The 25,941-nt window shown below is 37.5% G+C and overlaps 1 protein-coding gene across 2 annotated transcripts in view; it reads left to right on the forward strand.

Annotated features, from left to right (window-relative positions):
- The first annotated feature begins 18,527 nt into the window (after positions 1-18,527).
- The window catches only part of SOX30 (SRY-box transcription factor 30), a 33,142-nt gene continuing 25,728 nt past the window's right edge, over positions 18,528-25,941 (forward strand). The window contains exons 1-3 of one of the 2 annotated variants that reach the window (XM_057702137.1): positions 18,528-19,844; positions 21,805-22,044; positions 23,259-23,438. In XM_057702137.1, the coding sequence (XP_057558120.1) occupies positions 18,833-19,844; positions 21,805-22,044; positions 23,259-23,438 (1,432 nt within the window). In that variant the 5' untranslated portion in view covers positions 18,528-18,832. The remainder of the gene's footprint in view (positions 19,845-21,804; positions 22,045-23,258; positions 23,439-25,941) is intronic. The other variant, XM_057702144.1, reaches the window with a different exon arrangement.

The raw sequence follows: 25,941 nt of genomic DNA on the forward strand, positions 1-25,941 counted from the left end.
GTTTACTTTCCTATTTTAGGAAGGTTTTCAGCTATCATTTCTTCAAATAAGTTCTCTTCCCCTTTCTCACTCTCTTCTTCTTTTGGGACCCAGTGTTATTACACTTGATGTTAGTAAACACAATGTTGTCCCAAAGGTCTCTTAAAATATCCTCATTTTAAAAAATTATTTTTTCTTTTTTTCTGCTCAGCTTGAGTAATTTCCACTATTGTTTTCCAGTTTGCCGATCTGTTCCACTGTACCATCTAATCTACAATTGATTCCTTCTAGTATATTTTTTACTTCAGTTATTGTATTCTTCACCTTTATTTGGTCCTTCTTTACATTTCCTAATTCTTTGTTAAACCTCTCACTATTTTCATATAGCCTTCTCCCGAGTTCATTGAGCATCTATATGATCATTTACCTTGAACTCTTTATCAGGTAGATTGCTTTTCTCAAATTCTCTTAGTTCTTCTGGGGTTTTGTCTTGTTCCTTTGTTTGGAACATATTCCTCTGTCTCCTCATTTTGTCTAACTCTCTCTGTTTATTCCCATGTAAAAGGTAAGTCAGTTATGTTTCCTGATCTCAGAGAAGTGACCCTATGTAGGAGATGTCCTGTGGGGCCCAATAGCACATTGCACTCTGATCACCAGAGCTATTTGCTCTATGTGGGCTGCGTGGGCCCTTGTTGTGGTGGGAGTGGCCCGCAGCCTGGTGGCTGTCAGGCCCTGCCTCATGAGATGACTGCCGATCTACTGGTGGGCAGGGTCAGGCCCTGAAGTGGCCAGCTGCGGGATCCTTGGGGGCCAGAGCTGGTGCTGGCCTACTGGGGCAGGGGGGTGGGGGTGGAGGTAAGTACCTGGTGCTAATAGGCTAGAATGAGGCTCCAAAATGGTGCTTTCCAGTACCAGTGTCCTCGTGGTAAAACAAGTTCCCAAAAATGACTGCCACCAGTAATTATGTCCCCAGAGGAATTCCTAGTTGCCTCCTGCCCCTTTGGCAGGTTCTCCAAGATCAGCAAGTGGGTCTGACCCAGGCTTCTGGAATTCAGAGTGTGTGAAAATTTGTGTGCAGTCTTCAAGAGGGGAGTATCTATTTCTTATAGACATCTGGCTCTTCTGTATACATGTCTTGCTGGCCTTCAAAGCCAGACATCCTGGGGGCTCACCTTCTTGCTGCAAAACCCCTGGGCTGGGGAGACTAATGTGGGCCTCAGATCCCTTGCTCCTTGGGGAGAACCTCTGTAATATGTGGGTTGTTTATCCTGGGGATTTGGGTCTTCACTATACTGCATCTCTACCCCTCCTACCCGTCTCATTGTGGTTTCTTTTTTATATTTTTAGTTGTGGAAAACTTTTTCTGCTAGTCTTCAGGTCATTCTCATAGATATTTGCTCTATAAATAGTTGTAATTTTAGTGTGTCTGTCGCAGGAGGTGAGCTCAGGGTCTTCCTACTCTGCCATCTTAGCCACACCTCCCCCATGCTTGACTTTTATTACTGGTTCTGACGAGTTGGGAAACAAAAGTGGTTGAACGCTAGTACACAGAATTTCCCCTCTAAATATTTCTGGCATAGTTTTCCTTTGTTTCTGTGAAGGAACATCAACTAGGGAAGAGAATTCAAGGGATTTCAGAGACTGAACCATATCACATCACTGACACTGCATGAATTTACACCATTTAAAGAAATCTTTTCTCTCTGTAATATTTTATTTTGTAGATCACTACTATAGAACATTTTTAGGCAGAATCTCAGAAACTACTACCTCCTTGGATTTGACTCATCATACATGCAATCTGGAAGTTCTCCTCCTCTTTAAATTGTTATATTTAAAAGTACAATTCTGTGATTATAGAATTTCAGGATGAGTAACTGTAATTAAATCAGAATCTAAGTAGGGTATTTCTCTCTATATCCAAAATATCTCCACTCTCTAACTATATTTAGGCTTTACACGTCTTAAGATGAACATCATCTTTTCCATTTCCACAGTGAATTTTGGCCCTTTTACTTATTTTCCCAGTTAACCAGGCTTGAAAATTTGGAATCACTGTTGGCTCTTCCCTATTCTTCTGTAATAATAATGGCTAACATGTTCAGTGTTTGCTAGTTCTGAAATTCTGTATTGAGCCCTTTATATAGAATATTTAATATCCTTACAACAGTTCTTTTAAGTATATAGTATTATTATACTCATTTCATAGCAGAGGAAACAGCCTTATAGAGATTAAGTGACTTGCCAAGGTCACATAACTAGTAAGTGGTATAGCCAAGATTGGAAGCCAGAAATGTAATACCTGAGGCTATGCTCTTGACCATTTTTTCCACACTGCCTCCTAATAATATCATCACATTGATTCACAGATTTATCCATTCATTTCACAAATACTTCTTAAGCAATCATTCTAAATCAGAGACTATAGAAGGTGCCAAGAATTGATTAAGACAATGTCCCTACCCTAACAATTTAGTGAGAAAAGCATGTTAACAAAAAATTAAAGCATATTACAAGTGTTTAACAAATGTTATTTAATTCCCCTTTCTATCAATTTGAATGCTTTTGGCTGAAAATAACTGGGAACCCAACTAACAAAAACTTAAACAATATGGGAAATTTACTTACATCACAGAAAAGGTTGGAGTTTGGCAGTTCCAGGGCCCATTCAGGAGCTTAATGATGTCATCAAGCACTGGGACACTTTTAATTCTTCTGCTTCACTATCCACACCATATTAGAAAGATTACTCCTCATGTTCACAAAATGGCTGTCTTGGTATCAGACATAATGTCCTCACACTATAACATCTAAAGCAGAAGGGAAGGAAATGAACAGAAAAGAGTTTTATATACTTGCTCTTTTACAGGAAAAAAAAATCCCCTCCCTCCCCTCCACCCCAAAGCATCCAACATATGCTCCTTATGTCTCAGTGGACAGAGGTGGGTCACATGACCACTTCTATACCAATCGCTGACTATGGGAAACAGTACTTGGCACAGTGCCTTCTAAACAAAAGCAGGGTTTTGTTAGCATGGAAAAAGATGGAGGGTAGACAACCAATAGTATTTGACATATCCCCCTTCCAATATGAGTGCAAACATAGAAGTATATAGAAAGTGCTATGAAAGCACTTATTAAATAAAGAAATGTTTCACTCTGGCTATAACTAATACCTTCTTTTTTTTAATTGAAGTATAGTTTATATAAAATATTATAAAAGTTACAGGTCACAATAAATAGCTGATAAATATCTGATTGAGTCACAATTTTAAAAGATTATACTCTGTTTATAGTTATTATAAAATATTGGCTATATTCCCCTCTAGGAGCTTTATGGTATTCAGTCTTACATTTAGGGGTCCACTTTAGTCCATCCTGAGTTTATTTTTATATATGGTGTTAAAGAATGTTCTAATTTTATTCTTTTATGTGTAGCTATCCAGTTTTCCCAGGGTGATTTATTGAAGAGACTGTCTTTTCTCTATGGTGTATTCTTGCTTCCTTTGTTGTAGATTAATTGACCACAAGTGGGTTTATTTCTGGGCTCTCTATTCTTTTCCAATGATCCATGTGTCTGTTTTTGTCCCAGTACCATACTGTTCTGATGACTGTAGCTTTGTAGTATAGTCTGAAGTCAGGGCGTGTGATTCCTCCAGCTCTGTTCTTCTTTCTCAAAATTGTTTTAGTTATTCAAGGTCTTTTTTGTTTCCATATAAATTTTAAAATTATTTGTTCTAGTTCTGTGAAAAATGCCATTGGTATTTTGTTAGGGATTACATTGAATATGTAGATTGCCTTGGGTAGTATTGTCCTTTTAATAACATTAATTTGTCCAATCCAAGAACATGAATATCTTTCCATCTGTTTGTGTCATCTTCAATTTGTTTCATCAGTGTCTTATAGTTTCCTGAAAAGAGGTTTTTTTATCTCCTCAGGTAGATTTGTTCCTAGGTATTTTATTCTTTTTGATGCAATGGTAAATGGTACTGTTTCCTTAGCTTCTCTTCCTGATAGTTCATTGTTAGTGTATAGAAATGCAACAGATTTCTGTATATTAATTTTGTATCCTGAAACTTTACCAAATTAATTGATGAGCTCTACTAGTTTTGTGGTGGTGTCTTTAGGATTTTCTATGTATAGTATCATGTTATCCACAAACAGTGACAGTTTATTTCTTCCTTGTCTAGTTCCTGATCTTGGAGGAAATGCTTTCAGTTTTTCACTGTTGAGTATGACAGTTGTCGGTCTGTCATATATGGCATTTATTATGTTGAGGTATGTAGAACTAATGACTTTTTAAATTAAGCAATTAATTAATTTATTTATTGGCTGCATCGGGTCTTTGTTGCTGCACCCAGGCTTTCTCTAGTTGTGGTGAGTGGGGGCTACTCTTCATTGTGGTGTGTGGGCTTCTCATTGCGGTGGCTTCTCTTGTTGCAGGGCATGGGCTCTAGGAACGTGGGCTTCAGTAGTTGTGGCACATGGACTCAATAGTTGTGTCTCACAGGCTCTAGAGCGCAGGCTCAGTAGTCATGGAGCATGGGCATAGTTGCTCTGTGGTATGTGACATCTTCCCGTCCCGGGGCTCAATCTGTGTCTCCGGCATTGGCAGGCAGATTCTTAACCACTGTGTCACCAGGGAAGCCCTAGAACTAATCACTTTTAAAGATATGATACATTTAAACTGAGTCTTAAAGGGTAGATAGGAGTTTACCTCAAAGGCAAAGGACAAATATCTCAGAACACTAGGGATAATGGACCTTAAAGAATATTTAGTGCAAACTCCATTCAATATGTGCATTTCCTTCACAGTGTTTTCCAAATCTACCTCATTCCTTTCTATGACCTATGCCTCCAGCCGAGTTGAAGCCAAGAGTGCTTTGGCCTCCTCACTTTGGCCAACAGTTATTATATGTGGTAGGAGGTCCAAGATAATATAAATGCAAAAACCACAGCTGACCAGATACTCTTTTGATCAAAATAAGATAATAAAGGACATAGTAGGCACACTGTAAGGAGCCTTAAATATTTGTTCCTTTCTCAGCTTCTTTTCCTATCTTTCCCATTTATTAACTATCTTACATTCTTATTTTGGGGAACGCCAAAATTGAAAAGCTAGAACTTACTTTGATTCTTCTGAGAGGAACAAAATAGAAACCGCAGGGCACCACATGATAGAGACCAAAGAGCTCCACTTACTCTTTACTCACTATTAAAAGTATGTTAGTATCCTTTGCTGTGTTACAAATTATCCCAAAGCTTAGTGGCTTAAAACAATAATAAACATCTCACATAGTTTCTGTAAGTCAGGAATTCAGTAGATTAGCTGGGTGCTTTTAGCTCATGGTCTCTCATGAGGTTGTAATTAAAATGTCAGCTGGGTTTATAGTCATCTGAAGGCTTGAATGGGGCTAGAGGATTTTTAGCCCTCTCCATGTGATCTCTTCATAGTGCTACTTGATACATAGAAGCAGGGTAACATGAATCATTAGATGGTGTTATTATAACTAGATTACTATATGAAATTAACTTTGATCCCTATTTCATATCACATAAAAAATTCCATACAGATTAAAGGCCTAAATATAAAAGGTAAAATTATAGAACTAATGGAAGAAAATATAATTTTTTTGAGAAATTTTGGGTGGAAGAGTATTTCTTAAACAAGACCCCCAAAGCATAAAATATAAGGTGAAAAAATGATGGGTACAACTACGTTAAATCAAGGATTTCTGTTCAACAGAGGATGTCAGAGATGAATGAACAGATGAGTCACAGATAAGGAAAAGATACCTGCAGTAAACAAGGGACTTTGTTTAAATATCTGTAATAAACAAGGTACTCCTGTAGATCAACAAGGAAAAAGTGGAAAACACAATAATAAAGTGGCAAAGGATTTTAATGTGCACATCACTGATGGGGAAAGCTGAAAAGCTAATAACTTTATGAAGAGATGCTCAACCCATCTAAAGGTCAGAAAAATGCACATTAAAACAGCAACTGGATGCTTCTATACACCTATAAGATGGGCAAAATCTATTGAACAAAACCAAGTGTTGGTAAGGAAGTTGGAAAAAGGAAATCCTCATGTACTGCTGTTTGGAGTTTAAAATGGATTAGCCACCTGGGAGAGCAACCCGTTAGTTAGTGAAGAGTTTTATGTGCGTACCTAGGACACAGCAATCCTACTTCTGAGTATATCTGCAGAGAAACTGCTGTACAGGTTTATGGGGGCACGTCCACAACAACACTGCCTGTGATAGGAGCTCACTAGAGGCACCCTAGGAGTCCATCATTGGAGGAATGGAGAAGTAAAAAGCACTTGATGCACAGAATGCAGAATTCAGGAGCTCAGAACCAGATGTACCTATATGACAAGGGTAGATCTTTTTAAAATTGTGCTTCATAAGGGGAGAAAGTTGATCAGTGGTTTCCAGGGCCTGGGAAAAGGGGAATGGGGAGTAACTACTAATGGGTTTGAGGGTTACCTTGGGGATGATGAAAATATTCTGGAATCAGATAATGGTGATTGTTGCACAATGTTGTGAACATACTAAAACTCTCTAAATTACACACTTGGGGCTTCCTATGTGGCGCAGTGGTTAAGAATCCACCTGCCAATGCAGGGGACACAAGTTCAGGCCCTGCTCTGGCAAGATCCCACATGCCGCAGAGAAACTAAGCCCCTGAACCACAGCTGTTGAGCCTGTGCTTTAGGGCCTATGAGTCACAACAATTGAGCCCATGTGCCACAACTACTGAAGCCCATGTGCCTAGAGCCCATACTCTGCAACAAGAGAAGCCACGGCAATGAGGAGCCTGCGCACCACAACGAAGAGTAGCTCCCACTCACCGCAACTAAAAGAAAGCCTGCACACAGCAAAAAAGACCCAACACAGCCAAAAAATAATAATAATAAAGTAATTAATTAATTAAAAAAAAAGAACAATTCTCCTTCATAGGGGGACTTCCCCCCACCAAAAAAAATAAAATAAATTGCACACTTAAACACACACACACACACACACACACAAAATCAGTGAACATAACCACTGTAGAAAACACAGATAAGCAAAAGGATATTTCCAAAAAAGTATGCTAAGTGAAAAAGAAAAAGAAAAAAACTGAGTCTATATCTAAGATAATATATGTAAATTAAAAAACAAATACATGTATACACAAAACATTGTATCTCACTAAATGGTACATATATAACCAAAGACCCATTAAGTATTTTAAAGTGGGTGCCTGGGGGATGGAGGTGAGGGAGAGTAGAATTGGAATGTGAATGGAAATGGTGAATGAAGGAGAAGTGTCATAAAAAAATAAAATGACATGATATGACATGACATAACGTAATGTAACAGAAAATAAAACAGAAATGAGGACTGCAGTAGGTAGAATAATAGTGCCTCCAAAGATGTCCAGGTACTAATCCTAGAAAAGAGTGAATGTTTTACCTTGCATGACAAAAAAGATTCTGTAGATGTGATTAAGGATTTTAAAATAGGGAGACTATCCTAGATTATCTGGGTGGGCCCAATGTAATCACAAGATTATGTAAAAGGTGGAAAGGGAGATAAATGAGTCAAAGAAGATGAGATAATGATGGAAGCAGGGGTCAGAGGGATGCAACTGTTAGCTCTGAAGATAGAAGAGGTCCATGAGCCAAGAAATGTGGGCAGCCTCTAGAAAGAGGAAAAGTCAAGGAATGGAGTCTTTCCTAGAGCTTCCAGAAGGAACGCAGCCTTCGTGACACCTTGGTTTTAGTCCCATGTAACCCGTTTTGAACTTCTTACCTATAGAACTATAAAGTAACAAATTTGGGCTGTTTTAAACCACTGCAGTTGTGGTGATTTGCTACAACAGCAATAGGAAATTAATACAGGGACTTGCACAGACCAAAGATGATAATCCGCTGGATCTGTGGAAAATAACTCAATTTTCTGCACTGAAAGCCTCCCTTGCCCCCAAGTCTATCTTCCCCCATAAACAATTAGCACTTGGTTCATTCTGTGTTTTTTCTAAGAATTAGCATGTAGTGGCACCTATAATCTAAGATTTCTAAAATATGTTTAATTAAACCAATTTCATAATTTTTTCAGGATTAAAAACACCCCTTTCCTGCTAATTACCATGGATATTTGGTTCTTATTTGTTTTAATCTGCTTGGGCTGCCCTGACAAAATACCACAATCTGGGTTGCTTAAACAATAGAGTTTTCTTTTCTCACAATCATGGAGGCTGAAAGTCCCAGATCAAGGTCCAGTAGAGTTGGTTCCTGGTGAGAGCTCTCTTCCTGGCTTGTAGATGGTCAACTTCTCACTATGTCCACATATGGCCTTTCCTCAGTGTGTTCTTGAGGTGAGTATGGGAATGGAGAGAGCTCTCAGGTGTCTTTTCTCATAAAGATACTAATCCTTTCAGTTCAGAATCCCACCGTTATGACTTCGTTTATGACCTCATTTAACCTCAACTACCTCCTTAGAGATCTAAAGATAGGCACACTGTGGGGGAGGGGGGGCTCAGCATAGAAATTTTGGGGGCCTCAGACACTCAGTTTATAACATTGTTTTATTGGATTCATTTTAACTGACCATCTTTGGGGACACTGTTGTGACCTTGAACAGTTTTGGTATGAATTTAAAATTTCTTTTTAAAAGGTAAGTTGTGTAAGGGAAGGGGAATCATTTATCCTATTCCTGGTTATATTCCTAGTGCCTAGCACAGAGCTTGGTACATTCTAGGGATTCAGTAAATATTTGCTGAATGAATAAATCAATCAGTGAATGGAAATTCTCCAGGACTTAGTCAATGGATGGTAGCAGTCACAGAAAAGAACCAATCCCAGAACTTTCTGTAACACATTATCTATTAAGAAAACAAAAGGGAATATGATACTTTCCAAGGGCTATTGTAACAAAGCATCACCAACCAGTTGGCTTAAAACAACAGACATTTATTCTCTCACAGCTCTGGAGACTAGCACTTTAAAATTAAGACTGATCCCTCTGGAAGCTCTGAAGGAAAATCTTTTCAATGCCTCTTCCTGGCTACTGGTGGCTCTCGGCAATCCTTGGCATTTCTTGGCTTGTAAATGCATCTGCCCAATCTCTGCCTCCATCTTTATGTCATCTTCTCTGTCTCCTCTCCTCTTCCTATGACACCAGTCATTGGATTCACCCAAATCCAGTATGATTTCATCTCACTTGTTAAGTAATTACGTCTCCAAAGACCCTATTTCCAAATAAGGCCACATTGTGAAGTTCTGAACACTACAAGGAATCTGATGGAAATGACTACTGGCAGATAGAGTTCCATCATTAAGTAAATAAATAAATAACACTTTCTGCTATGCCTTATACAAACTGTCAAGGAACCAACTACCGAAAATATCTTGTGTTATTTGACAATTATTATTAATGACTTTCCATGAGAGATGAGGGAAGAAAACTAGAGTCTATTAAACCCATTAGTATATCAAAAGATAGCTTTCTGTGAATAGAAACTTACTGTGAGAGGGGTTCAGATATTGAATTTAGCAGGTAAAAACTTCAAAGAAGCTATTAAGAATATGTTCAAAGAATTAAAGAAATGTATGTTAGTACAAACAAATAGGAATCTTAATAAACAGAAGTTATTAGAATGTGAAATTCTAGGGTTAAAAAGTACTACAATTAAAATGAAAATTTCACTAGATAGCTCAAAAGTAGAATTCAGATGGTCGAAGAAAGAATCAGCAAGCTTGAAGATTGTGTTGGATCAATAGAAATGATGCAATCCAGGGGCTTCCCTGATGGGACAGTGGTTAAGAATCCACCTGCCAATGCAATGGACATGGTTTGATCCCTGGTCTGGGAAGATCCCACATGCCTCTGAGCAACTAAGCCTGTGTGCCACAACTACTGAGCCTGTGCTCCAGAGCCCATGACCCACAACTATTGAGCCCACGACCCACAATTATTGAGCCCACGTGCCACAACTACTGAAGCCCATGTGCCTAGAGCCTGTGCTCCACAAGAGAAGCCACCAAAATGAGAAGCCCACACACCACAATGAAGAGTAGCCTCCACTCTCTGCAACTAGAGAAAGCCCGCACACAGGAATGAAAACTCAATGCAGCCAATAAATAAGTAAATAAGCAAATAAACTTATTTAAAACATAAATAAATAAAAAAATTTTTAAATTAAAAAAAAAAAAAGAAATGATCCAATCCAAAGAATACAGATAAAAAGAAATGAAATGAATAGAGCATCAGACTTACACAATAATGGTAAGGGTCCCAACACATGTTAATGAGAGTCCCCAAAGAAAAAGAGAAAGTGAATGGGTAGAAAAAAATACATGAAGAAATAATGGCTAAAACTTTTCCAAATATGATTTAAGAGAAAACAAAACCTCTGATCCAAGAGTCTCAACAAATCCCAAGTAGGATAAAAATAAAGAGAAGAACCACACCTACACTTACTATAGTCAAACTCCTGAAAACCAAAAACAAAGAGAAAATTGTAAAATCTGCAAAAGAAAAATGACTCATTATGTATGGAGAAAACAAAAAGTATAATTACTGTCTGAGTTCTCAGAAACAAAAGGGTAGTAGAATGACATATTCAAGGTGCTGAAAGAAAAACAGGTCAACCATGAATTCTACATCCAATTAAACTAGCCTTCAAAGATGAAGGTGAAATAAAAATATTTGCAGATAAAAAAAAAATTAGAGAAGTTGTTGCTATCAGACCTGCCTTCCAAAAAAAATACTACAGGAAATGATGCTTGACAATAGCTTGTATCTGTGGGAAGGAAAGAATATGGGAAATAGTAAATGTGTGGGTAAACATAAAAGACTACAATTTTTCTCTAATTTGAAAAATGCAAGTTTGTTTAAGGCAATAAATATATTACTCTATTATTTGGTTTATAACATATATGGCCTTAATATATATGATAATAATAGCATGAAGGAGGAGGAAATGGAGTTCTACTGGTGTCATGTTATGATATTTTATCAGAATTAAGTCAGTATAGGAAGACTGTAGAAGACTGTGATAGGTTAAAGATGAATATTGTAATCTAAAGAGCATGCACGTGTGTGTGCGCACATATACTTTCATACACACACACTAAACTTCAAAAACTCATCTAAAAAAAGAAACAGAGGAATTAAAATGGTAAACTAAAAATATCTGTATAACCAAAGGAAAGCAGTATAGGAGTAACCAAAGAACAAAAAGCACATAGAAAACACATTCCAAAATGACAGACACAATTCTATGCATATCAATAATTACATTAAATTGTACTGGATTAAAAACTCCAATAGGCAGAACAGTCAGATGGAATTTAAAAGCATATTCTATTTACAAGAGAAATACTTCATATTTAAAATACATCAAATGTAATAGGATGGGAAAAGGTATACCAAGCAAACAGTAACCATAAGAAAACTGGAGAGGCTATATTAAAATAGATTTTAATACCAAAAATATCACTAGAGACAGAGAGGGGTATTTCATAATGACAAAAGGGTCAATTCATCAAAAAGATACAACAATTACAAATGTCCTTGCACCTAACAAGAGAGCCCCAAAACATATGAAGCAAAATCTGACAAAATTAAAGGACATATTAGACCATTCAGTAACTACAGTTGAATATTTCAATATTTCTCTCTCAATAATTTATAATACTAATAGATATGACAAGAAGCAGATCAGAAAGGATACAGAATACTTGCATACTATTAAATAGCTAGAACGCTCTGCCCAACAACAGTAGAATATACAGTCTTCTCAAGTACACATGAAACATTCTATAGAATAGACTATATGCAAGGTGATAAAACCAGTCACAGTACATTTATAAGGACTGAGAATGTTCATACAAAGAATGCTCTTTGACCACAGTAGAATTAAATTAGAGATAAAGAGCAGAAGGAAATCTGGAACATCTCCATATAGTTGAAAATTAAACAATACGCTTCTAAATAAATCATAGGTCAAAGAAGATATCACCAGAGATATTAGAAAATATCTTTTACTGAATGAACACAAAATCATGACATAGCAAAATTAAAGGAAAACGGGTAAAGTAGTGGACAGAGGGAAACTTACAGCTTTAAATGCTTCTATTAAAAGGAAATAAGACTTAAAACCAATAACTTAAAAATCAATTAGGCTTTCTTCTTAAGAAATTAGAAAAAGAAGAGCAAGTCAAACCAAAAGTAAGTAGAATGAACAAAATAACAGAGACCACAGCAGAAATTAAAAGAAAAAAACCCCAGCAAAACAATAGAGAAAAATCAGTGAAACTGATGGTTGGTTCTTTGAAAAGATTTGTGGAATTGACAAAATTTTAGTAAGATGACCAAGAAAAAAGAGAAAAGATACAGATTACCAAAATTAGGAATGAAAAGGAAACACCCAGAACTCTACAGAAATTTAAAAGATTATAAAGAAAGATTATGAACAACCTTATGCCAACACTTTGACAACTTAGCTGAAGGGGGCAAATTCATAGAAATTATCAAATTGACTTGAGAAGAAAAACAAAATCTGAATAGACCTATATCAAGTAAAGACATTAAATTATTTGAGTTACTAAAAAATCTTCCTACAAAGGAAATTCCAGGCCCAGATTGGCTTTACTGGTGAATTCTATCAACATTTAAGGAATTGATAATACCAATCCAACACAAATCCTTTTAAAACTAGAAGTGAATGGAACACTTTCCATCTCATTTTACCCTTTGAAACCAAAGTTTCAAAGATATCACAAGAAAACTACAGACCAATACCCATCATGAATATAAATGCTAAAATTCTTAAAAGAATAACAATTGTATCCAATAATGTGTAAAAAAGAGTATATATTATGACAAAGTAGGTGTATACAATGATGTAGGCTAGTTTAACATCTGACTATCAATCATTGTAATACACATAGTAGTAATAGAATAAAGCAGTTGTTAACAAACCACGGCTCATAGACAAATCTAGCATGCCTTTTGTTTTCCTAAATAAAGTTTTATTGGAAAACAATCATGCCCAATCATTTACATTTGGTCTATAATTGCTTCCATTCTACAATAGCAGAGTTGATTGGCTGCAACAAAGATCATATAGCTCAGAAAACCAAAAATATTTACTACATGGACCTTTCTGGAAAATGTTGCTGACTCCTGGAATAAAGGGGAATATGATAATCTCAAAAGATGTAGAAAAAACTTTTTTTTCCAAAGATATAATTTGAACCATGTTGTTTTTTTCTTATTTATTTATTTATTTATTTTACTGGCTGTGTTGGGTCTTTTTTTGCTGTGTGCAGGCTTTCTTTTAGTTGCGGTGAGTGGGGGCTACTCTTCATTGTGGTGCGCGAGCTCCTCATTGCCGTGGTTTCTCTTGTTGCGGAGCATGGGCTCTAGATGCGTGGGCTTCAGTAGTTGCAGCACATGGGCTCAATAGTTGCGGCACACGGGCTTAATTGCTCCACAGCATGTGGGATCTTCCTGGAGCAGGGATTGAACCCGTGTCCCCTGCATTGGCAGGCGGATTCTTAACCACTGTGCCACCTAGGAAGCCCTAGAAAAAGCTTTTGATAAAATATCAATATTTATAACACATCAGAAATCAAATCATTTGTAACTATGTAAATTTAAAAAGAAAAAATTTAGAAGTGAATTTAAAAAAAGAAAAATCATTTGATAAAATGCAACAAACATTCATGATAACACTCTCAACAAACTGGGAATAGAAACTTCTTTAACTTGATAAAAGGCAGCTACATAAAACCTACAACTAACATCATGTTTAAAGACAAAAGACATTGCTTTCCCCCAACACTGGGTACAAAGCAAGGATGTCCACTCTCACCACTTGTATTCCACATTGGACTGGAGCGTCTAGCCAGTGCAATAAGGCAATGAATATAAAATCAATATATAACCAACTAGAAATGAAATTAAGGAAAAATTACATTCATAATGACATCAAAAATTAAAATATTTTGAATAAATTTAACAAAAGAAGTGCAGAACTGTACACTGAATATTATACAACATTGTCAAGAAAAATTAAAGACTGAAATATATGGACATATTTCCCATGTCTGCAAATTGAAGACTCAATGTTGCTTAGATGTCTATTTTTCCAAAATTGACCTATAGATCCAGTGCAGACTACATATATCAGCAGGCTTGTTTTTGGTGAAAATTTATAAGTTGATATTAAAATTTATATGAAAACCTAAAAGACCAAGACTAGCCAATATGATTTTGAAAAGGAACTAAGTTTGAGAACTTATATGACATAATCCCCAAATTTACCATATATTGTAATCAAGACAATGTGGTATTAACATAAAAACAGACATAGATCAGAGGAATAGAACAGAGTTCAGAAATAAAGCCATGCATATACTGTCAATTTTCAACAAAAATACTAAAGTAATTCAATGGGAAAAGAATAGTCTTTTCAACAAATGATACTGAGACAACTGTATGGTGTTAGGTAAGGATTTAGATTCTTTGCATAAAAACTTTGCATAAAAATTAACTTCAAATGGATCAGAGTGCTAAATATAAGAACTAAAACTAAAACTCTTCTAAAGAAAATCACGAGAGAAAAATCTCTGTAACCTTAGGTTAGGCAAAGATTTCTTAAATATGGTCAATGACATATTGATAAATTAGACTTCATCAAAGGTAAAAATGTTGCTCTCCAGAAGGCACTGCTAAGAACGAAAAAAAAAAAAAAAAGAGAGAATGAAAAGATAAGCCACAGACTAGAAGAAAATATTTGCAAAACATATATCTAATAAAAAACTTAAAAAAAAAAAAAAACTTATATCCAGAATATGTTAAGAATCCTTAAAAATCAAAAATAAAATCAACAACACAATCTAAATAGTAGGCAAAAGAAACTAACTGAACTAGGCAATGAAGATATATGAATAGCAACTAAGCACGTGAAGAGATGCTCAACATTATTATTCACTATGGAAATGTAGTTTTAAAACACAATTATTTACTATTATATACTACTACAATAACATATTCTATATATACTATATAGAAAGGATAAAATTTAAAGGCTTTTGATACCAAATACTGGAGAAGAGGTAGAGAAACTGGGACCCTCAATATGTTGTGGGTGGAAATGTAAAATGATTCATTTTGCAAGACAGTTTGCCATTTTTGTAAAATGTTATGCATAAACTTACCATATAACCTAGTCATTCTGCTCCTAGGTGCCTATCCAAGTAAGATGTAAACCTGTCCCCACAAACATTTGTACATAAATGGATATCACATTCATAGCAGTCAAAACCTAGAAATAATCCAAATGCTCATCAACCAGTCAATGGATAAACAAAATGAGTGGGAGACCTATTACAATAAAACATCCTTGTGTAATTTGGTATTTCCATACTATGGAATACTACACTGTAAAAAAATAAACTACTGATATATTAAACTTGGATGAACCTCAAAAACATTACACTAAGTTAAAGAAGCCAGAAATATAAGCCTACATATTATTTGATTCTGTTTATATGAAATTTGTAGAAAAGGCAAAATTACAGAGACAGAAAGCATGTAAGTGGTTGCCTGGGGTTGAAGGTGGGAGCAGATATTGACTGCAAATGGGAACAAGTGAAATTTTTGAGTTACCTTACCCCAACTTTTTTGAATTTATGAAAATGTTCTGAAACTGGATTGTAGTGATGGTTAAACAACTTTAAATATTTATTAAAAATTGAATTGTACATTTAATTGTAAACGTGATATATAAATCAAATCTTTGTAAAATTGTTTTCTGTTTTTTATGTATATATATATTTTAATATTTATTTATTTGGCTGCACCAGATCTTTAGTTGCAGCACGTGGGATCTTGTTGCCACATGCAGGATCTTCATTTCAGTGTGCAGGATCTTTTAGTTTTGGTGTACGGGATCATTTTTAGTTGCAGCATGCAGAATCTTTAGTTGCAGCATGTGGGATCTAGTTCTCTGACCAGGGATCCAACCTGGACCCTTTTGCATTTGGAGCACGGAATCTTACCTGCTGGACCACCAGGGAAGTCCCTGTTTTTTGTTTTTTAAAAAAGATTGCTTTCTGCTTAAAATATACTCCCCATGTACTGTTTGCATTGCTGTCACAGGATTGTCACATCACTTGTTTTGAATTACTAATTGGAATATGGGATTATCTAATTAGATTGGAATATGAACTAGTCTTGTACAAAATCGACACTAATATGATTTCTGTGCCTCTTTCATTAGCCTTTGTTTTGTCAGTGTTTCTCAAAGTGTGGTTCAAGGACTGACACAAGTTGTCTGCTAGGTTAACACTACTTTCATAATAATTCTAAGACAATATTTGCCTTTTTTACTTCATACTCTCATGAGTGTATAGTGAAGCTTTCTAAAGCCTATATGACATGAATCGCAACAAATGGAATGCAGAGGCAACCATGCGAATCCAACTTTTTTTTTTTATTAAGTCAGACTAAGTCAGAATTAGAGTCACAATTTCTTCTAATTTGGGGGAAAACAGTTTCATCATGAAAATGTGTTATGTTAATATGTAATGGTTTATTATTGATATTTAAAATAACTAAAAGTCCTCAGTTTTGTTTTTATTTATAATATGGAAAATATTGATAGATAAAACCACATAAATGAAAGTTCTTTGTAATCTTCAATCATTTTTCTGGATATAAAGCGTTCCTGAGATAAAAATTTAAGAACCACTGCCCTTTACCTGCCAGTTGTAATAACTCCTATTTGCCACATTTGATAACAGGGGATTAGAAAGAGAATTGGGTCAGGTCTTCTTTGAGAGCTAAATTGTCTTGGTGGCAAAAAATTATCTGTTTCAAGATAAGCCTATAGCTTTTAGTCAGGACATCACTTAGAAATGTTAACAAGTGTTAATACAGGATTTCTTTTTTCTTGGTGATATTTAATGGAAAGAGACACAATACAGCACTAACAAAAGGAGAGGCATAAGCATGAGAAGGACTTGAGGCAATGCCTAGCATAAAAGCCCTTAATATAGGTAGCGATTACTACTATTTTATTGTTAGACTACGGCAGCCCGTATTCATTCAAGTATTTATTGAATGTCTACTACATGCCAGGCTCTATGGTTGGCATTGGAGATTCAGTAATGAGCAAAACACAGTCTGCCCTCAAGGAGTATATAGTAAAGTGGGGGAGGTGGCAGAATAAAGATAAAAAGAAAATATGTAATTACGAATTGTGGTAAGAGCTATTTTTTTTTTTTTAATTTATTTTTGGCTGTGCTGGGTCTTTGTTGCTACCCGCTGGCTTTTTCTAGTTGTGGTGAGCAGAGGCTTCTCTTCATTGTAGGTGCATGAGCTTCTCAGTGCAATGGCTTCTCTTGGTGTGGAGCATGGGCTCCAGGCGCTTGGGCTTCAGTAGTTGCAGCACATGGGCTCAGTAGTTGTGACACTCAGACTCTACGAGGAGTGGGCTTAGTTGCCCTGCGGCATATGGGATCTTCTCCCGCCAGGGATCGAACCTGTGTCCTCTGCATTGGCAGGTAGATTCTTAAGCACTGTGCAACCGGTGAAGCCCCATGGAAAGAACTTTAAAAGAAGTGACAGAGGTATGAGTCCATAAAGCAGATTTGGCCTGATTTTCAGAGTCAGAGAACACGTCTTTGAGGAATTACTAGTTGAGCTGCAATTTGAAATACAAGCAGGAGGCGTAAAGGAGACACAAGGAAGAATTACAAGTGAGGGCATATTCAAACATCTTTGAAGTAGGAGAAAGAATGATGAGAAGCAGCATAGCTGAAGCTGGGTCTAGAGTGATACGTAGGAGAACTGGAGCCCAAGCCATTTGGGGCCTTATGGACTTTGCCAAGAATATTAAATCTTTATTGTTTTGCCTGAGAAGATTTTTTGGAGGGAGAGGGTGTGAGAGAACTAGATTTGTATTTTTCAAAGATTCCTGGCAGCTGGAGCATAGTGGTACAAAAGCCAAAAGCTGGGAGACTATTTACAGGGCTATAGCAGTATCCAGGTGAAAGACGATGTAAGATCAGAACAGAGTAATGGTGGGAGAAACTGAAACGGGTGGATAAATTTCGGATGTATTTTGCAAGCAGGGCCCACAGGAGTGGCAATTAATGAAAAGTATAACTAGCACAGTCGTTGCCAAGTCGTAACTCTTCCCTGCGAGATAAACTAATGGGGTTATTGAAAAGGGGGCAAAATTTGCCTCCTTTTCCCGTGGCACAAATCCAGTCCCCAGTGAGGGTCAGGGCTCACATGGCATTCTGGAATTGCAAACCGCATGTACAAGGCCGGGATCTCCAACTCTTATGAAGGACTCAAGCGACTTTATCCTTCGGAGGTCAGTGGCGTGAAACCGCACTGTTTCCTGGGCAACGGCATTGGAGGTCAGTGGCGTGAAACCGCACTGTTTCCTGGGCAACGCCATTGTCGGGCACTCCGGGCGGGGAGGGGTAACTAAAGACCACGGCCGGAAGAGAACTCCGGAAGAGAGGGAGCGTCAGAGGGGGAAAATGGGCAGCACGTGCGCCGCGGCCCAGGCCATCGCGGGTGATTCGAGGGCTCTGCACCAGGGGAGCGTGGAGGGCGGGAGGGGCCGGAGGCTGCACCTGTGATTGGCGAGCCCGTACCCAGACGTTTGTGATTGGGCGAGGCCAAGACCGAGGGCTGCTTTTTGAACCGCTTAGGGTTCTGGGTAGCAAAGGCCTTGTAAGGGTCTTAACTGAAAGGGGGAGGGGGAATGTCGCCAACAAACGGCTGAGCTCACAATCCCGGACGGGATCAAGCCGGGGCGTCCCCCTCCCCCCATGGAGAGAGCCAGGCCAGAGCCGCCGCCTCAGCCACACCAACTGCCGCGGGCGACCCCGCCGCGTCCGCTGCGCCCCGCCCTGCCCCCGGTGCCCGTCGAGGGCGCCTGCTTTCGGGCAGCGGCTGCGGAGCCCTCTCTGTCGCCGCCCGCCCCGTGCGCGGCCTCCATTGCTACTGTGGCCTCGTCGTGCGGGGAGGCCCCGGCGTCGGGCGTACAGCCTGCGGCACGGCGGGTGCTTCAGGTAAAGCCAGAGCAGGTGTTACTGCTGCCGCCTGGGCCACCACTACCTCAGGCCCGTGAGGAAGGCGTAGCCGCCTCTCCCGCACAGGCGCGGCTGCTGCAGCTGAGGCCCGAGCTGTTGCTGCTGCCGCCGCCGCCGCCCGCGTCCGAGGGCGCCCCCTGCAGGCCTGAGTTGCACCCGGTGCAGCCCCGGGCGCTGCACGTTAAGGCGGAGAAGCAGGGGCCGGGAGCCGGCTTGCATCCGTCGGTGGGGCCTCGGAGGGCCGTCGAGGCCAGCCCTAAGGCCTCCAGGGCGGCGAAGGCGGAAGGCCCCGGACTGGCCCTCGAAAGCCGCCGAGGAGACGAGAAGAAGGGCAGGTTGGAGGCGGAGGAGGTCATGAGCTACGCGGTGAGAGGTGGGGAAGGCAAAAGCCTGGCAGTGGTTAGAGAAGGAGTCATCAAAACTGAGGAGCCTGAGCGACTCCGCGAGGACTGCAGGCTCGGCACGGAGCCCGCGTCCAATGGCCTGGTCCATGGCAGCAAGGATGTCATCCTGACACAGCCGTCCAGTGCCTTTGGGCCGCACCAGCAAGACCTCAGGATCCCTTTGACTCTTCACACCGTACCCCCTGGGGCCCGGATCCAGTTTCAGGGACCGCCACCTTCAGAGCTGATACGATTGACTAAGGTCCCCTTGACACCAGTGCCTATTAAAATGCAGTCCTTACTGGAGCCGTCTGTAAAAATTGAAACCAAAGATGTCCCGCTCACCGTGCTTCCCTCAGATGCAGGTATTAGACGGCGGGGAAATCAATCTGGTTTTCAGACTTCGTCTGTTGCCTCATAGCTGACATGTCAGCTGTTGAGAAGCCTAAACTAGAAAAATTAAATCATGGATTCAGGGCAGAGTTTGCACAGGTATCACTTCTGACTTGTACATATACCAGTAAAATGCACTAACACGTTCAAGATTCCCAAACATTAAAAATAATCTGTTTTTCTGAGGCGCATTGAAGGATGAGATTTAGATGTGACCAATGTTTATATCCAAAAATAGAAATATTCTTGCTAGGTAACACAAAGCCCTCAGTTGATATGTTACACATAACATTTTAAAATATCGTATTATAGTAGCTAAGTATTTTTACGTGTATCAAGAAACAAGAAAAAATAGTGTTTAACGAAACAATAATTAGGAAAATTTATACTGGATTTAGAGGTGATTTATCTTTTAAAATGAAGGGTAAACATTTTCTAGGACAAAACATTACATAATTAATTGTAACAGTATTCTAAAAGTAAAGACATAGAAATATAGAAAGTGAAAATACTGTAGAATAAGTTGTTTTCGAAGAAATGACCGTAGTTACAGTAGTAACAATTACAAGTAGATATTTTATTTCTGTCTGTTATTTCCAAATATATAGCTAGAAAATTCTTATATTAAGATTTAATTCAGACAATACTATGCCAGTAAATGTCAATGGAAAGTCATATTAATCTTCAGTTCATGTTTCATTAACTTTTACATTTATTGTTTCTGTTCTTCTTTACTGATTATTCCTCTGCACCCCACCCTCTTGCTTTTTTTTAAAATTTTATTGGAGTATAGTTGTTTTACAATGTTGTGTTAGTTTCTGTTGTACGACAAAGTGAATCAGCTATATGTATACATATATCCCCTCTTTTTTGGATTTCCTTCCCATTTAGATCACCGCAGAGCACTGAGTAGAGTTCCCTGTGCTATACAGTAGGTTCTCATTAGTTATCTATGTTATACATAGTATCAGTAGTGTTTATATGTCAATCCCAGTCTCCCAAATCATCCCACCCTCCTCTTTAACACTTGGCATCCATACATCTACTCTCTACATCTGTGTCTCTACTTCTGCTTTGCAAATAAGTTCCTTTGTACCCCACCCTCTTGCTTTTTATTGTCAGTAATTTTTAAACTTTGTTTTCATTTTCTAAAGGAGAGAAAAAGAAAGCTTTCTTTATAATACTTATTTCATCCTTTGTGTGTTTAAAAATTTTATATATATTGAGGAACCCTAAAATAAAGAGAAACAATATATGAAGTTTATAGACTGGTTTTTGATGAGTTATGTAAGAGATGTGAATTTAACTTTGTTTATTGTAATTTCAGCTGTCTCTGTGACTTTCAAAAAGTCACCTTTCTTATTTTCCTCTTATTTTTCTCCCAGGGCATGGGACTGGTGTTAATGACCCGCCTTGGCTGGTGCTTCATCTTCATAATGAAATACAGCTAATACAGTATATTAATATTATAAGTATTTTTGCTTGAATGGGCATTACCTGGCATGCAGAGGAGTTCCTTTAAACATTTAGGGTATACCCACCTAGTGCTAGGATTATAGTCATGAATGAGTCATAGTTCCTGTCCCCCAGTAATAGAATATTTTTAATGGGAAATTAACTATTGATAGAGGTATTAATATAGCTCAAAGAAGTAATAAGCCAGCAGTTTATTGTGTCTTCAACATTATTTCTTACACAATATCTTCAACAATATTATTCTTTTTGAGAAAAAGAAGAGTCATTCTAAGCCACAGTTTAGAATGCTGAGTTCAGGGGTTATGAGGAATTCTGGAATACTGGCAGTTCTTTGGCTATATTGAAGTGTATATTTTCTCCAGATATTTAAAAAGTAAATATAGATGGAAATGCACTTCACTTTAAAATTGTGTGTGTGTGGCACATTAATTTAGTCTCTTAATTTTTGTCATGTAGGAATACCAGATACTCCCTTCAGTAAGGACAGAAATGGTCATGTGAAGCGACCCATGAATGCATTTATGGTTTGGGCAAGGATCCACCGGCCAGCACTAGCCAAAGCTAACCCAGCGGCCAACAATGCAGAAATCAGTGTCCAGCTCGGGTTAGAGTGGAACAAACTTAGTGAAGAACAAAAGAAACCGTATTATGATGAAGCACAAAAGATTAAAGAAAAGCACAGAGAGGAATTTCCTGGTAATCAAATGAAATGAACAAAGCCTCTTTCTAATTTCTTTTAATTTATTTAGGTAAAGAATAGGTTAGGTTGAGATTGAAAGACAAAAATGTAATTTTTTCCTAATCCCATATGTACAATAGAGAAAATAATGGCTAATATTATAGCAGTGATTGAATTGATACTGGGCATATGTTTCCTTAAACAGAAAAAAGTAGAGGGGTATCTGGTTTCATATTTACCAACTAGTGCAAACCTGGGGACATATAGTTTTACTGTGGTTTTGATTAAATATATAAATATAAACTTAATGAAGGTAAAGCTCCAGAGTTCTAGGATATAATTTTTCAAATATACTAGAAAATGAAGTATCATAGCAACAGAGAAAATATGCAGTGCATGCTGCAGACATTAACACCATGCTCCATTTTAATATTATATGGTTATCAGAATATAGTACTGCCTTCTGATTGATAAATTTATCATCATGATAAAGTTTGAAATAAATTCTGATTTTCTCCCTAGCAGTGAGGATGTTGATATTAAGCTTGGTGTGAAAGCACAGTGTATGGCCAACATATTGTGCATGGTGGCAAAAGAATTATTTTTTTTCTAAAGTAGTAGCAGAGAGGTTCTAGTGGGGAAAAGTCAGAGCAGCAGTTACAAGGAACCAGTGATTCTCTTGGTTATGCAGTGGCTACAACTGCCATAACTCCACTTTTCTGAGTTTGGAAGGAAATTGAGTGGTCTGTGGACTTGGAGACTGCCAAGTCTAAGAGAATGGCTCTTCCCAAAGAAGGCATAAAAATAGTGACTGGTCATTAGTAACCACTTCACTGTAAGATGTAGATAATTGTATCCTATAGAAAGTGAGGAAACAGGAGGAGACAAATAGTATCTTACTGGGGCATTGCTTTATGGGTAGAGGAAAAGGCCTGGGATTCAAACTCAGTGCCTTTAATGTTGATTTTAGTATAAATTCATTATGTGTCTTTGGAGAAAAGACATTTGCCCTTGCTCTTCCTTTGAATTATGAGTTACAACACTGCCCACTAGTTAGGAGCCATATGGATAAATACGCTAAAATGCACAGAAATAGTGTCATAGAAGTGGAAAAGATAGTTTAGACAATTAAGACTTAGAAATGTTTTGGACTTTTAATGTGAAAAGAACAACTTAAAGGCTAAATAGGCTCTATATGTTCAAATTAAAAATAGTTTATCTTCTTCTCTAGGTTGGGTTTATCAGCCTCGTCCAGGGAAGCGAAAACGCTTCCCTCTAAGCGTTTCCAATGTATTTTCTGGTACCACACAGAATATCATCTCTACAAATCCAACAACAATTTATCCTTATCGCTCACCTACCTACTCTGTGGTAATTCCCAGCCTACAGAACACCATCACTCATCCAGTTGGTGAGTTGGTTTTATTGTAGATTACAAATTTTTTAATGGCTGTGTGAGCATTTTACCTCTTGATATTTTGTTTCTGTTGGCTTAAGAGTTTAGAACAACAATATTAAGAAAAAAATTAAAAAGAGAGAGTGAAAATGTTAAATCAGAGAAGGAAAAATTTCAGAAGACATCAAAGCCCTTGGTTTGCCGGAGTAGCAAATATACTATATCAGACCTTTTAAGCAAATCAGAATGAGTCCATAGATTATGCAGATAATGCAGGAAATAACTGAGGTAATTCAATAGGAAATAGGAATGTGTTTTTGATAGCATGAAAGAATGCCTTGCTGATGAGGTATGAAGCATCTTGTCCTGCAATTGAGTAGTGGTGACTGATCTAAGACCATTTTTTTGGCTGCTCTAGAAAAGCAATACAAGTAGTTTATCTTCTACCAAATATTTGGTTCATTATATTGTCTTTTCCTAAATTTCTCCTCTATTATCAGTTCTATACAGCATTCCTGTCTTTTGCTTTTAAGAACCCCAAATTGCGAATCTACTATCTTAAGAACTTGTTATAGGGTTATCCATCATTAGTTGGTTTTTCCAGAGCCTATTTTAGTCTCTTTAGGCAGAGCTTTGTACATTCACTACTTGCTATCACTTGTCCTGAAAATACTGTTCTTTCCAGTTGCTACCTATTCAGATCTATGTGCTGAGAGGTTTAGATATCTTGAAAATTGGCTTATTAGGATCTTAAGCATTTTCAGTTTTTTTCCCTATGTATCATTATAGCTATGGATACCAACAAAGCCGCATTCAGGGTGTCTCGGCTTAAGGCAAAGAGAGCTGATCCTGTCACCCTGTTCTTTCCCAGCACAGTCAGGCACTTTTAGCCTTTGCTATTTGGTAGTATCTCTTTTAATCCTGTATTTCAATCTAGGCTTAATTATGCTTTTTTTTTTTTAAACTTACCTTCTTTTATTTGTTGTTATTTATGATTTGTTTTTTATCATCTATATTTCTTCTCTTTACCCCTGTTTCTAAGACCTCTCTTCCATGTCAGTCTATCCACAATTAAATGCTATATGTTTTCTCTTCCCAGAAACATTTTTATCATTGTTTTTACTTGAGGCAGCTGGCAGTTTTATACAATATATTAATTTTATGCAATTCTGAGCATAGATTTGGGAAGATAGAAAGTGGTAGAGCTCTTGCATCCATAATATTTTAAGTATGACACGTAGAATTATAAGCATTTCAGAGCCATATACAAAATAATCAAAGCTAAGGATAATGATCTTTTGTTTTTTTCTTTTTTTTTAAATTTATATTTATTTATTTGTTTATTTTATTGGTTATGTTGGGTCTTCGTTGCTGCACACGGGCTTTCTCTGGTTGTGGAGAGCGGGGGCTACTCTTCACTGTGGTGCACGGGCTCCTCATTGTGGTGGCCTCTCTTATTGTGGAGCACAGGCTCTAGGTGCATAGGCTTCAGTAGTTGCAGCACATGGGCTCAACAGTTGTGGCTCATGGACTCTAGAGCTCAGGCTCAATAGTTGTGGTGCATGGGCTTAGTTGCTCCACAGCATGTGGTATCTTCCTGGGGCAGAGATTGAACCTGTGTCCCCTGCATTGGCAGGTAGATTCTTAACCACTGCACCACCTAGGAAGTCCCTGGTTTTTTTCTTTTTTAATTTCTCTTATTTCTAGTAATATGTAGTATCAGTGAAGATTTATTTCTTGGATCTCAAATGATAAAAAGATCATTATCTTTTAAGTATAAAACTTGTGAATTATTTTCCCAGATACATGTAGTTATATGTATAATAGTTATGATAGATATAATAGTTACATAATAATTATGATGAGATTTATTGGTTATTCTACTGCCCAGTCATACAACTTTTGAAATGTGCTCTTTTAGTTTGTACTCATCAGCTTGGCATCATATTACTTGGAGGAGTTGGTATCAGTTGCAAATTTGGAAATTTCACTGTATATTTTATATTCTAAATCATTTATAAAACTGTTAGATAAGAACAACTTATAGCACAAATCTCTAAGCAAATCTACTTTTTATCACTTATTATATACAGATACAAATTTTTACACCATCCCTTTTTTTGTTTCTTTTAGCTAATTTTATATTCTAAATATAAACTCATGGTAATTGTGTTTTTCAAACTTGTTTTGTTTATTCCCATGGAAGAAAGATATCAAGTTAGTGAGGTATAATTTCTCTCTTAACAGAAACAGTTTGCTCTTTTTATTTCTAGTAAGCTTTATATAGTAATACACTGTATAGATTTCACCAGCTTTTCGAGTGTAGAAAATAGACTCACCAAACTATAATTCTCAAGTTCACTACTTCCAATAACAAGTTCACTACTTCCAATAACTTGGACTTATGTTGACTTTCCAAAAATGCTCTGTCATAGCATTTTTGGCAGAGAGACCATTTGTATTTACTTCATCTAATATTTTCTCAGTTCTAACTTTGAGTTTCTCTAAAGTTCTTAAA

The sequence above is a fragment of the Hippopotamus amphibius genome, chromosome 1 (genome assembly GCF_030028045.1).
Source record: "Hippopotamus amphibius kiboko isolate mHipAmp2 chromosome 1, mHipAmp2.hap2, whole genome shotgun sequence".
Lineage (NCBI taxonomy): Eukaryota > Metazoa > Chordata > Mammalia > Artiodactyla > Hippopotamidae > Hippopotamus > Hippopotamus amphibius.